The sequence below is a fragment of the Sturnira hondurensis genome, unplaced genomic scaffold (genome assembly GCF_014824575.4).
Source record: "Sturnira hondurensis isolate 20B ecotype Veracruz unplaced genomic scaffold, ASM1482457v3 Scaffold0022566, whole genome shotgun sequence".
Lineage (NCBI taxonomy): Eukaryota > Metazoa > Chordata > Mammalia > Chiroptera > Phyllostomidae > Sturnira > Sturnira hondurensis.
In genome coordinates, this window is record NW_028095197.1 from 14,610,861 (window position 1) to 14,623,320 (window position 12,460).

The window sequence follows — 12,460 nt, forward strand, 5'->3', positions numbered from 1 at the left end:
TGAAAAACCATCAGAAAGGTGAGCAATTGCTCAGTTGCAGGCTATATTATTATAACAGACAAGAATCCAAATAAACGTTTTAAAATCCAGCTGTTGTCATGTTTTCTGCTTCCCTTCAATGCAAGATGCTGTAGTGTTGAGTATGTTCTTCCCTTCCCATCTTCCCATCCTTCCTTCTTATTCTTCCCTGAGCCCCTCAGGCCTACACCCTTGCCAGTCTCTGAAATGACACTCCTGAGGGTCACTAAGGACCTGTCTTTCCAAGTTCAGCGGCCTCTCACCACCTTTAGCCGGCTCATCATCTCAGCAGTGTTGGACACAAATGGCCACTCCTGCCTTCCTGAAGCACTTGGTTCTGAGCATCCATCTCTGGTGTCACATTGTTCCATTTTCTTCCTCCTCACCGACCTGTCCCTCTGTTTCCTCTGCTGGCTTCTCTTCTAAACACGGTAGGGTCTCAGAGCTCAGTGTAAGCTCATTCAGTCCCCAGGCTTACATACCACATAATGTGCTCACAATTCACACATTTTTATCTTCTTTCCTATCACATCCTCTGAGCTCCAGTCAGAAATACAACTGCCTTTTTAACACAACCACCTACCTAGTTTTGGGGGGTCACAGACTAAGAAGTCTTGACAGCTCGCTCTCCTTCGTCCCATCCATGCAGCCTGTCAGACCCTGAATATTCCTGTTCTTCCCTGGCTGTTGTGACCACCCTCTACCACCACCTCTTAGCCTTCCTACTGTCTTTTCTCCCCATACAGCCAGCTTCTCTTGAAAACAGATAAGCCAGGCAGTGAAAGACAAATACCATATGATATCACCTTTAACAGGAATGTAAACAACAAAACAAGCAAGCAAAATGTAACCAAAGACACTGAAATACAGAACGTGCTGACAGGGTCCAGAGGGGAGAGGGGAGGGAAGCCCAGAGTAAAAGGGGATGGACTCACATGAATAAATATGAAGGACACATGGACAATAACTAAGACGGGGGGCGGAGATGGGAGGGGGGTGGGGAGCACTGGGGGGGTGCAGGGCTGGGAATACAAGAAAGAAAACTGTACTTGGACAAAAGTTAAATAATAAAAATACAAAAGCAAAAAAAAGAAAACAGGTTAGGTCAAACGACCGCCTTGTTTAAAACTCCCCAGTGGCTCCTCACTGCATAACACAATCCAGGTAACGTACCACGGCTCTGCCTCTGAGTCCATCCCTCCCACTCGGAGACACTGGTTCTCTCCCCTGCTCCCCAACTTGCCAAGCATTTCCTCCCTTGGGGTTTTTGCACCAGGTGCTCTTTCTTCCAGGAATGTTCTTCCTGCCCCCCTTCAAATGCAGGCCCCTTCTGCTCATTTTATTCAGGTCTGAGCTTAAATGTCACTCCTCCATTGGGCCATCTCAGATTCCTCTGCATTGTTATACCATGTTTCATCTTCTTGGTGTTTACCACTCCCTGAATTCACTGCCCACATACCCATTGGGAGTGTGAATATAAATTCTCCGCTGAATTTAAGTTCACTGGAGCAGGAGTTCTGTCATCTTCAACACTGTATCCCCAGAACCTAGCAAAGTATCTAGCACACAACAGAGGTCAGTAAATACAGTATAATGATACCATACTGATCGGGATAATTTTAACTGATACCCAACTTCACCAAAAAGAACCCTCTCGCTCTTACCAGTGTGGCTCAATTGGTCGGGTGTCATCCCACAAAGCGAAAGGTTGCTAGTTCAACTCCCAGTCAGGGCACATGCCTGGGTTGCAGGTTATTTCTCCCCCATGTCTGTTTCTCTCCCTCTCTTTCTTCCTCCCTTCCCCCTCTAAAAAAGCACCCTCTTCCAGTTACTAGCTGTATAATTTTGGGCAGTTCCTTATCCTCTGAGCCATAATTTACTGTATGTCAAATGGTGCTACTTACCTCATAGAGCAGGTATAAACTGAGGATTAAATGAGGTGCCTGGCAACTTAATAAACACTTAGAAAAGATAGGTAATTTTGTTATGCTTTTCTCTATTTAATGTAGTCATTAGTATTCCAAAGTTGCCAGATTTTTTTAAATCTGTAAATGTTTATATTGGCTCTTCTCTAAATAGGAGAAAGTTTTGGTCAAGACTCATGGGTAACATTTTCATCTAAATTAAACTGTTCATTTTTCAATGGTTTTGTTCCTCTCCGTCAGTTATCATTTTTCACAAAGAAATGCAGTTTTCAATCAATTTCATGGAAGACACTGTCACATGAACATCGAGGTGGGGAAGACAAAGGGGTGATGCTGATGCTGAGTGGTCCCCTGGTGCACTCAAAGCTCGGACCCGCACACTGCCTGTTCCACGACACTACAGCTGTGCAGAAAAGGCCACAAATACAGCCACAGCTCCACCAAGCTGCCTAAGGCGGGATGTTTGACAGGCGTTCTTCCAGTACCGAAATAGAGTCATTTCTGAGACTGTAATTGCTTATTAGCTGTGAAGAATACATCCCCATTTCTCATCAGCGCTACATAATCTCAAGTGTAGACTGCACAGCACTTTTTACTGGAGAAAAGGAAGGCATCTCTGACGTTAGTATCACTTTTCTGCCCACACTCCTCCTTTCCCTGCAGGCTCACCCTTCCACCAAGCCCAGCACCTGGCTGTACACTTGCCGCCCTGTTCCCTTGTATTTTTGGCTGACCAATCAAAAGAGCACTAGGCTGCATTTGTAGCTTCCTTACTACCAAATGAAATGAGGTTTTTACTAAACGGTCTTAGCTACAGAGGATTTTTAGAAATCTCCACAGCTTCATAATTATTAAGCAGAGTAAATTTGACTAAAAACCATTTAAACTTACTTAATCTCAGTTATTTTCTTGACTGAATCATGAAAGTAAAAACCGCCTTTTTAAAAACATCAAGTAATCCTTTCAGTTCTCTTTGGTGATTGACAGGACATTTAGCCTCTGCTAAAATGTCTCCTTTTGAGCCAAACTGCTTTAACAGTAGGTGGTGCTGCGAATGCACACACACACAAAAATGCATCTAGATCAACAGAACCGTCACAGCTTTATTTTGTGACTCATGACAACGTAGAAATATGCCTTTAATACTTCATATAAAGTTACAGACAAATGCATTTTTTCTTTTTTTCCCTTTTAATGAAAATGATTTAACTTAGAAATCTATTGTGAAAACTTGTCTAGTTTTGCAATTCTCAGATATTCCAGTGCAAAAATAGATCCCATTACAGACAACATAAAGTGCTTGGAATGAAGAGCCAATGACAAAAAAAAAAAAAGCACAGAAACACAGCTTCATCCTCGGGTGTAAGAAGAAAGAATACTTAATCCTTATGTAAATATAAACATTCTATAAAAGGGGTGCAACATTTTAATGCAAATTAGAATATTATTATAGTACTATATTACTAGTAAATAGTAACAAGGGTACAAATTAATTATCTCAGTATCAAAGTGGTTCAATATTCTACGACACATGGCTCTTTGGGAAAAAAATTCCTGATATATACAACCACAAGAAGAAAACATAGACAAATCCCTTTAGTCAATAGTTACATACAGTGAATGAATGATGTGCGACATTTAATAGTCACAATGCATTGCTTTCAGCACAGATACTGAAATACAGTAGTTTGAGGTTTGGTTTAAAAACACAAGACAAACAATGAGCGGTGCTGGGCATTTAGGTATAGAGGGCTTTGTTACTGTTTTCTGTTTCATATTCACAGTTGTTACTAAGGTTTTCAAGATGTCTGAAAGAAGCAAAAGCAGAAATCTTTGAACACTTGGGAATGTCTGAAACCCACAGTTATATTCCCTGTGGAAATATACAGAAATTTTACTTGAGTATGGAGTGGTAAAAATTTCCACTAATGTTTACACAGGAAAATTTAAAAGATTACTATTCAAATAGTCTAAAAGGTAACTATTAATGAAGCTGATGTGTAACTATAGATTGTTTCTAGCTTCAGAAGAGATCCTTTTAAATCTATATTGAAACATTGTATTTTTCCAAAATAGTTCAGTGTCTTTTGAATTTTTTTTTAAATATGGCCTTGATGTCAGAGTAATTAAAGCAAGGATCTGCTCATAGATTTGATAAGAGTAGAAAATTCAAACATGATTCTAATGAAATGAGAAAACAAGTTTAAATTTGAAAAGTAGAGACTACTATGAATTTTGTATCATTTTAGAAAGCATAAAATAAAATGATCTCATAAAGATCTCTAGTTTTTGGAACTACACCTTCATTACTTATCATTTTAGAAAACAATTTTGGCATTAATTACTAAAAGTCATTTTCTTTTCCAATCAGTGAGTTATAACATTCTACAAATTTTTTAAAAACTAAAAATTTATTTAAAATAGACCTGAAATCTTACACTCTTAGAGTTAATGAATTTTAGAACAAGTAATGAAAGGTAACTACACCAAATAGTAGTTCCCTCATGTTTGTTGTCTCAAGACAGGTAACCTTAAGCATTGGTAAAATATTTTTGAAGTGTTTATTGACTAAAAATATAGGACTGGGTTGGGAAAACCTGAAATATGCTTCATGTGAGGGCATTTGTTATTTTTTTTTTTCACAATAGGTTAGTGATTTTAGAAATGAAAAATTGGGGATTGTGTGAATGCAGTATCAAGACCTTCAAAGGCAATTATTTGAAGTTACTAAAAGCCATAAGCACAAATTGTCTTGCTTAACAACTTTTCAAATTAGCTGTCTTCTCTGTAAAAATACCCATTGTTGAAGCCTTGTGACCCTTAGGACATTTAAACACTCTTAACTGTTTCACTGCTGCTATTTTCAAGAAGTGGACAGTCCGATTCTCTTTCATTGGGACCCCGCAACCACAGCTGAACACCCTGTATTGGTAAACCAGTTGGCTCAACACCATGGCACAGGAAGTCTGAGTCTCAATTCCTCCCCACCCCATCCACCCACCCACCCACACTCACTCAACTATAACACAGACACAAGAAACAAACTTGAACTGAGATGAAAAGTATTTGAAAGGATCTTCAAGGAACTTAAAATACAATGTCATGACAGCTTGACCATCACACCGTTTTCCAGTCACAAGGCACTAGTCAGACGATCCATCTGCGAACTCACGTGGGAAAACACAGCTGGCGGGGCCGTGTGGCCATACTCCCCTCTGCCACAGGCTTCCACAAAGAGGCCATTCTAAGGTTTCCAAAGTCACTGATAGAACTTAACATTCCAAACAACAGTAAAAGTACAAAGATTTTTGTCAAAATACAACTCCATCTTTTCGTATGCTAGATTAATTCAAAAAGCCAGAAATAATACTATGCAGTGTCAGATGAGATCTTAAGATGCAGTGTACCGTGTTGGCAGACAACCAGGCCAAGTGCACACAAGGGACACAGGCCTGGCCAGGTGTGAACACACCCTCTCTTTAATCCCACGCCCAGGCCACAGCAGCTTACAGCCCCAACAACCCGGCTGCTGGTTCTTTGCTTCTTACCAGGACGTAAGTGCATTTAAAGAGTCCCAGAAAAGATGACCCTGGAGACCCATAGCTCCAAGCAAGAGACAATGTAACAAGGAAACCAAGTCTCATCTGTCCAGAGCCACCCACAGTTTGCATGTTACCACCACCAGAGCAGCTCACTGGTGTGGGGATCAAAGCAGGACTTTGCTTGCCCCCACACATGGCACCATTTTGTCACCTGATATTTGACGATGTCCATAGACTGAGAGAACTGCTTCCACCAAAGTGTGCATGACACACCCAGGTTTTCTGAGCACAACTTGGCACTAAGAATTCTGGTGCACTCATTGCCATCGACAGAGGTGTCCCCAGGAAACCAGTCTCCTGGCCTGGCACAGCTCACTGAGTGACGATGTGCATGCATGCCTTCTGATTTGGGGAAATGATCACTGGCCACGATTACTTGATGAATTATTGTTGCAACCCCAGTGAGAATGCAAAGGGAAAAAAAAAAGTATGATTTCAAACCCGAATGTCCACTGGGTTCCATACTAGAGTTTTACATAGGCATAAGGTAACAAACTAAATTCAAGTCTTTTTTCACTCGAGAGCCGTGAGACATCGGCTACAAAGGCACTGCCCCTGTTGCGGAATTTTGTTTTCATTGCATTGAATTGCATTGCATTGAATAGTATCAGTACAGTATCCAGTTTACTTCTCACAGAAACGTCCGGCTCTTTCCTCTGGACTCTTCACCTGGTGCAAAGGCAGGGCAAGTCCCTCCTTTCTTTGAGCCACGCTGTGTGACCAGGATTGTTCACACGTAACTTTCTTTCACTTTCTCGTCCTTCAGGAAAGATGTGAGAACTGCAACGTCCACTACTGTCTGGTTTTTGTGTAATGACAGGTCCTTTAAGTGGTCATCGTCACTTTGGTCCTTGGCAAAGTTTACAAATACCTGTCAAGAGAAAGAAAGATGGACCTTTATAAAGACCCCTACGATTTTCTCTGTCTTTATTTTAGTTGTGTTTTTCCCTATGTGGACATTAGGTCAGATAGGAAAACACAAGATAGCATAGATTATCTAGAAAATTGTGTAAAGGGGGAATACTGGAAAAAGTATTAACCAATAAAAAACTGGTTAATTTTTTAAAAAACCTCCTCTACTGACTCCCAAATCACCAGCTGCCAAATCATCTATTTAGTTTGTGACCTACACAGGTTAGATTAAAGGGAAGGGGGACGAACACGAACATTTACGGACTGCCTACTATCTGCCCAGATCTGTTCGCTGCTACTTAAATAGGCTAAGTTGCCTGGCAAAATGGCACATGGTAGGTACCCAATAGTAGTTATTAAGATTATTATTACAGCCTCTTCTCATAAGAACCCTATGAAGTAGACAGCATCATCTCCCTTTTCAGATTGAGAGACACTTAGTAAAACAGGCAACTAGTAGAAGATGGGAATTCAAGCTCAGATCGCCTACCCTGCTCTGCGGCCCAGGGTGGCGTGAGGAAGGGAGCAGGACTCCTCACCCTGCAACAGCAATCTGATTTGATCTGCAAAGCTTACTTGGTCAAGTGTTGTCTGAGAAACAGAGTAGTCCTCTATGTGGAGTCGCTTTTTGCTCTGGGAAAGGATGCTGAATATCCGGGCCAGGGAAGACAGCGAGGACGGGAGCTGGTACTGCAGCATGTTCCGGTGCTTCTCCTTGAGGACGCTTCCCGGAAAGGCCAGTCCGAAGAAGTCCTGCACGGGCTTCAGGTCAGGGTTGGACCCTGCTATTCGTACCACTATTGTATAACCATCTCCAAACCTGAAAGCAGAAAAAAACAAAGCCCTGATGGAAGATCCTCAGGACGTTTTTCAAAAGAAGAAGAGGGGTCCCCGGTCCCTGACAGACCCAAAATTAAGTGCCACAGAGAAGGAACTCATTCTCATTGACGGAACACCTGCTCTACTAGAGGCGCTGTGCTGAGGGCCTTGGACACGTGGTTTCACTGAATCTGCACCTGACCCTGTGAAGCCCAGCAGGTGTTCCAGAGAATCCAAAACCCGGGGACTTGGTTACTTCCCCATAGAACAGAGCTCGTAAGGGGCAGGACCAGGGTGTGCACCCGTCTGCATTTGACTCCGAAGCCTGTGCTCTAACCATCCCAGAATTTTTCATCTGGAAAAATTCCAGATGAAATTTTTCCATTTCATCTCAAAGCTGTGGGTAAATATTCTTTAAGGAACATCCTCTCAGAGACGTCAAGTGACGTGCCCAAGGGCACGCGACCAGTCAAAGGTAAAGACAGAATTGGAATGCAGCTCTGTTCGACCTCCAAGCCCCCGTTCTTACCACTGTACCATTTTGTTCCGTGTATTTCCCTTTTGTTAAGAGCCACCGTTTATACACGCACAAAAGGAAGGAAATACAAGCTTTCTCAGTAGGTGCTATCCCAAGGAAATGACTTGTTACCTATTTTTCAGATGTTGGACGCTACCGAGACACCTGAACTTCCCGTTGACCATAATTGCCATCCTAGTGCAAAGAGCTTCGCATTCTTCCATACTGTGGGAAAGCAGAATGAGGTTTAAGCTTTAGAGAGATGCTCCTATACCCTTTAGAACATCACCGTGACATCCGACATTTCCAAGAAACATTCCCAGCTTCCTAAGGTATAACTGCATCCTGTTACAAACACTGGTCACTGCAGTTTTGTTTAAAGTCAGGACAAAGCTGGAAACAATCCAAGCGTCTACCAAAAAAAGAATTAAATAAATCTGGAGCATATCCAAATGGACTATGATCCAGCTAGAAGAAATAACTGACTTGGAATATCATTCACGGTACACTGTTAAATGAGAAAGAGCAGTAACACTAAGCTTGGATTTTTGTTTACAAATCACACACACAGACCACACACACTTGTGTATTTAGATTCGCATAAGACACAGCAAACATATTATTTCCCAATGATAGTAATTGTTATCTACAGGTGATGCAATTCAGACAATTCTAGCTGATTTTCTCATTGCCTTCTTGTATTTTCTAGTTTTTCCACAATGATCATTTATATCAGTTGGCAATTTTAACATCACACCCTGGAGAAGCCAAGCCAGGTCTTCACTACAGACCTGTGAGACGTAAGCACTACTGATCGGCCCTCCTTGACGACACTTAGGGCACAATTCCACAGGAATCTCCGGGCTTTGGGGTCCATGCCAGTGGTCGGCTCATCCTGGAATTAGGAAAAAACAAGTCCTATTATTTGCTGGGGGGAAAACAAAACGTCAAACACAGATTTGGTTTCAGATGCAGAAGCATCTCTGGAACAGCCTAAATTTTAACTCAACCGGTTTCTAGTTGTTTACGGATGGACCAGAGAACCAAACCTTACATCCAAGAACCAGTTCACTCTCACAAACGTCTCGCCGAAGCAGAAAACTCAACTGACATTTTTATGAAACCAAATTTCTCCAAGTAAACAGAAATGGAAGGGAAAAAAACCATTTAGTTTCAGTCGTCTTTTCGTGACTGACAAGTATATACTAAAAATTCTTTTTGTCTGAAATCTCTACAGAGGTCAGTATACAGCTTTGATAAAATCCCATCTCCTTTTCTTCTTCTAGCTCACTCCAGCTCAGCCTGTCTTACTGTACTTGCCAGTCTTAAATTCCAGGTCCAAACAGCCTGGCTAACATTAAAGCCTCAACCAAGGCTTCTTTCTGTAGTAACTTCAGTGCTTGTCTCCACAGAAGGAAAAGGGTCAAGGGTCACCATCCCATCTAATCTTCCACCTTCCTGTCAGCACGTGAGGACTGTGGCCCAGGGGCTACTTCGGGGATCTTGAAGCTGTGTCCACACTCTCCATATTCAGGGATGAACACAGAGATGGTAAAAAATGTTTCAGAGAAAAGGCAGACCACACACCCAGCCTTAGCACACTTGCTGGGTTCTCCGTGCCAGAGAAACGAGGCCCCGGGAGCATCTCCCTTCGGAAGCCTAGGGCATGGCAAAGCCACCCAGGGTGTGTCAGGGACAGGCCCAGGGGGCTTCCCTCTGGCTCTCTGAGGCTGCTCGGCTGTTCCTGATCAGGGGAGGGGTGCTGGTCACAGGCCAGCCGGTCAGACAACACCCTGGATGTACAGGAGTTTTCTAGAAAAGTGCTGTTTTCCATGCAGGCCGGCACAGTTTCCCATTTACAGACTCACCAGAAACACCACAGGGGGCTCGCCGATCAAAGCCATGGCCGTCGAAAGCTTGCGCTTGTTACCTCCACTGTAGTTGCCAGCGTATTTTTCACCGTACTTCACAAGGCCCAGTTTCCGAATTGCCCACTCACCGACCTAGGGCAATGAAAAGCCCCTTGACATCCATCTGGTTTGGTAACTTTATCACGCTTTCCTGCACTTACACAGGAAAGGTCTTCCCCTGAGTCAGACCAAATTCTCTAATCATGGTCGGGCAAGTGCCACAGAGCCAAACACAGGGAATATGGCCCTTCCGCGTGGGCCTGCGCACAGCTCCCCACACCACCACCACCACCACCAAGTCCCGCACTGAGAGTGGGGGCAAAAAACCAAAATTTCATGCTGCCGCATCCATGCAGAAAAACAGCCTGAAGCTGATGGTCATGTGAAAGTCCTAGCCATAAGGTATACTGTCAGGATGCCACACAAGGCAGGCTAGCTTGCTGGTACCCACAGTACCTTGCCCACTTCTTTCTCTGGGACTCCTCTCAAGAGGGCAAAGAACTCCACGTGTTCTCTCCCGGTCATCAGCTCTGTGATGGCATCGAACTGAGGGCAATAGCCCATGTTTTGATGAACTTCGTGGATGTTTGATAAGATACTGCAAAGAAAAACGAAACTGGTCAGGTTTTGGGCATTTGGAGATACTCTGATCAGACAGTCTTATATGTGACAAAAAATACCCGTGAGCAAACGTGCTGTAGCAACAGCCTTTCCGCCGCTGGATGCCAGCCCCTCCTGGCAGTCAGGGTTCCTGCCTCTATCCTGCCCGGTCTTGGCATCTGGTTCCCCCAACCCTTCAATCTGTAGGCTCAGTCCCACTTTAGAATTCCTGAGTCCACCCCAAGCACTGCAGCACCTTTACCAATAATCCCACTCATACAGTTCTGGGACTGTAACATGAACTTCTACCCCAGACTTGACGCTGTGATCCAATCACATGCACCAAGTGCTCGGCTGCTCCAAAGTCTCCGTCATGGCCGTTCAGATCCAGAGCAGGCCCAGCAATGCTGGGTGTGAATCCCGCTGCACACTGCTGCCCACACACTGACTCAGCCACAGCACGTTCCAACCACCCACCCCGGTCCTGCTAAATATCCAACCAAGGCACCCTCCTGGTTTTTAAGGTGACAGGAAAAAATACATCTATAAACACAATTTTACATACATTGGTAGGGTGGCTTTTAGGCACAATAAAACCAATCTAAGAACCCCAAATGTGGGAGAAGCTCAGGGTCCACATCCAACGTGAGGGCTACACCTCAGCCACCACTTGTGGACAGCCCTGAGTTTGGCCTTTCGGCAGTATTCATGCCTCTCTGCTATCTGATTAGTACTCCCAGATCCACCTTTTTCCAGAATGATGACTGCGGTGCCCATGGATATGGCCTGGCTCTCACAGCTACACTGCCCGGGCCAGCTCTTACAGCCATCGTTTGGGCCACTTACTGGCCCTCGTGGGTGTGTGCCCCAGAAGCCTGGTGCCAGGAACACGCGTGGGGAAGCAGGTATGCACCTGAGGCCTGCTATTCTAGACTTCTGTTCTCTTAAACCTTTGCACTGCTCCTGGGAAAACTGCTTACAGGCATAGGAGGAGATCCATAAGCACATTAAGTTCCTTATTCTCTTCAATGTTATGGGTTAGTGCCCACCACCATCCCATCCCATCCATTGTTCAAACTGTGAGTCATCAGCCATTAGTGGCTTGGGAAATGAATTTATTGGGTCACGACCAGTATTTTTAAACAATGTGGGGTAGAGAGTAGAATAAGAAATGTCAAGAGTGCCCTACAAGTAGTAGGAGTGGGTATTGTTTTACAATACTTTATTATATACTTGTGTATGTCTTTGTATTTACTGGGTTGAGTCATAAAATATATTTGCTAGTATGGGTCACGCAAACCCACTGCCTTATACCACTGTTTACAGGTCTCTGAAGTGCAGCTGTACCCCTAGTGATCAGATTGCCAGTGACCTGTGCCTTCTCAGGTAATAGCCTCACATACTGCTACAACCTGCAGAAAGGGCAACCTGGCCAGTGGATACCCCTTACCTTGTAGGAATTTTCCCTGAGGAAATAATCTTAGATGGGTGCAAGGACATACTTTCATAGTAAAAAACAGAAACTAATAAATGTCCGACAATAGGAAACTGATAGAATAAACTATAGGTATAGGAAATAGGGGAATCTTGCGCAGAATATAAAATTCTACATTGTAGAATAATATATTCATAAACAATGAAAACTAATTTTAAAAATAGCAATACTATATGATTCCATTTTATAATACGTTTACCTGTACATATAAAATAAATTTAGGGTGATGGAAATGTTTTAAACTGGATTGTGGTGATGGTTGCAAAACCTTGCAAACTTACTAAAAATCCTATTGTACTCTCACAACAAGACTGTGTGGCATGTGAATTACACCTGAATGAAGCTGTTGCAAAACAGTAAATGTACGCAGTGCGTATCTCTAGGTAGTGCAATTACGGACAATTCTGGGTTTCTTCTTTACGCTTTACTGTGTTTCACCGTTTTTGTAAACTCTATATGGTACTGTGTGATCATTAAAAAGACACAGGATTTATTTAAATAAGTAATAGAGGTCTGTGTAACAAAACACAGACTGCCTCTTTTCCCACCTGTTCTTGTTGAGGAAAGCGTCTCCTCTGGTCACAGTGGTGTCTCCAGTCAACATCTTGAAAGTCGATGACTTCCCGGCCCCATTAACTCCCAGGAGCCCAAAGCACTGAAAA

General features: G+C 43.3%; 1 protein-coding gene across 4 annotated transcripts in view; it reads right to left on the reverse strand.

Annotated features, from left to right (window-relative positions):
- Window positions 1–3,026: 3,026 nt before the first annotated feature.
- ABCA1 (ATP binding cassette subfamily A member 1) overlaps window positions 3,027–12,460 on the reverse strand; it is a 119,494-nt gene continuing 110,060 nt past the window's right edge. For all 4 annotated transcript variants that reach the window (XM_037035744.1, XM_037035741.1, XM_037035742.1 and 1 more), the window contains 7 exons: window positions 12,347–12,453; window positions 10,160–10,301; window positions 9,662–9,796; window positions 8,585–8,688; window positions 7,926–8,018; window positions 7,034–7,277; window positions 3,027–6,416 (listed from right to left, as the gene is read on the reverse strand). In XM_037035744.1, coding sequence (XP_036891639.1) covers window positions 6,276–6,416; window positions 7,034–7,277; window positions 7,926–8,018; window positions 8,585–8,688; window positions 9,662–9,796; window positions 10,160–10,301; window positions 12,347–12,453 — 966 coding nt within the window. In that variant the 3' untranslated portion in view covers window positions 3,027–6,275. The remainder of the gene's footprint in view (window positions 6,417–7,033; window positions 7,278–7,925; window positions 8,019–8,584; window positions 8,689–9,661; window positions 9,797–10,159; window positions 10,302–12,346; window positions 12,454–12,460) is intronic.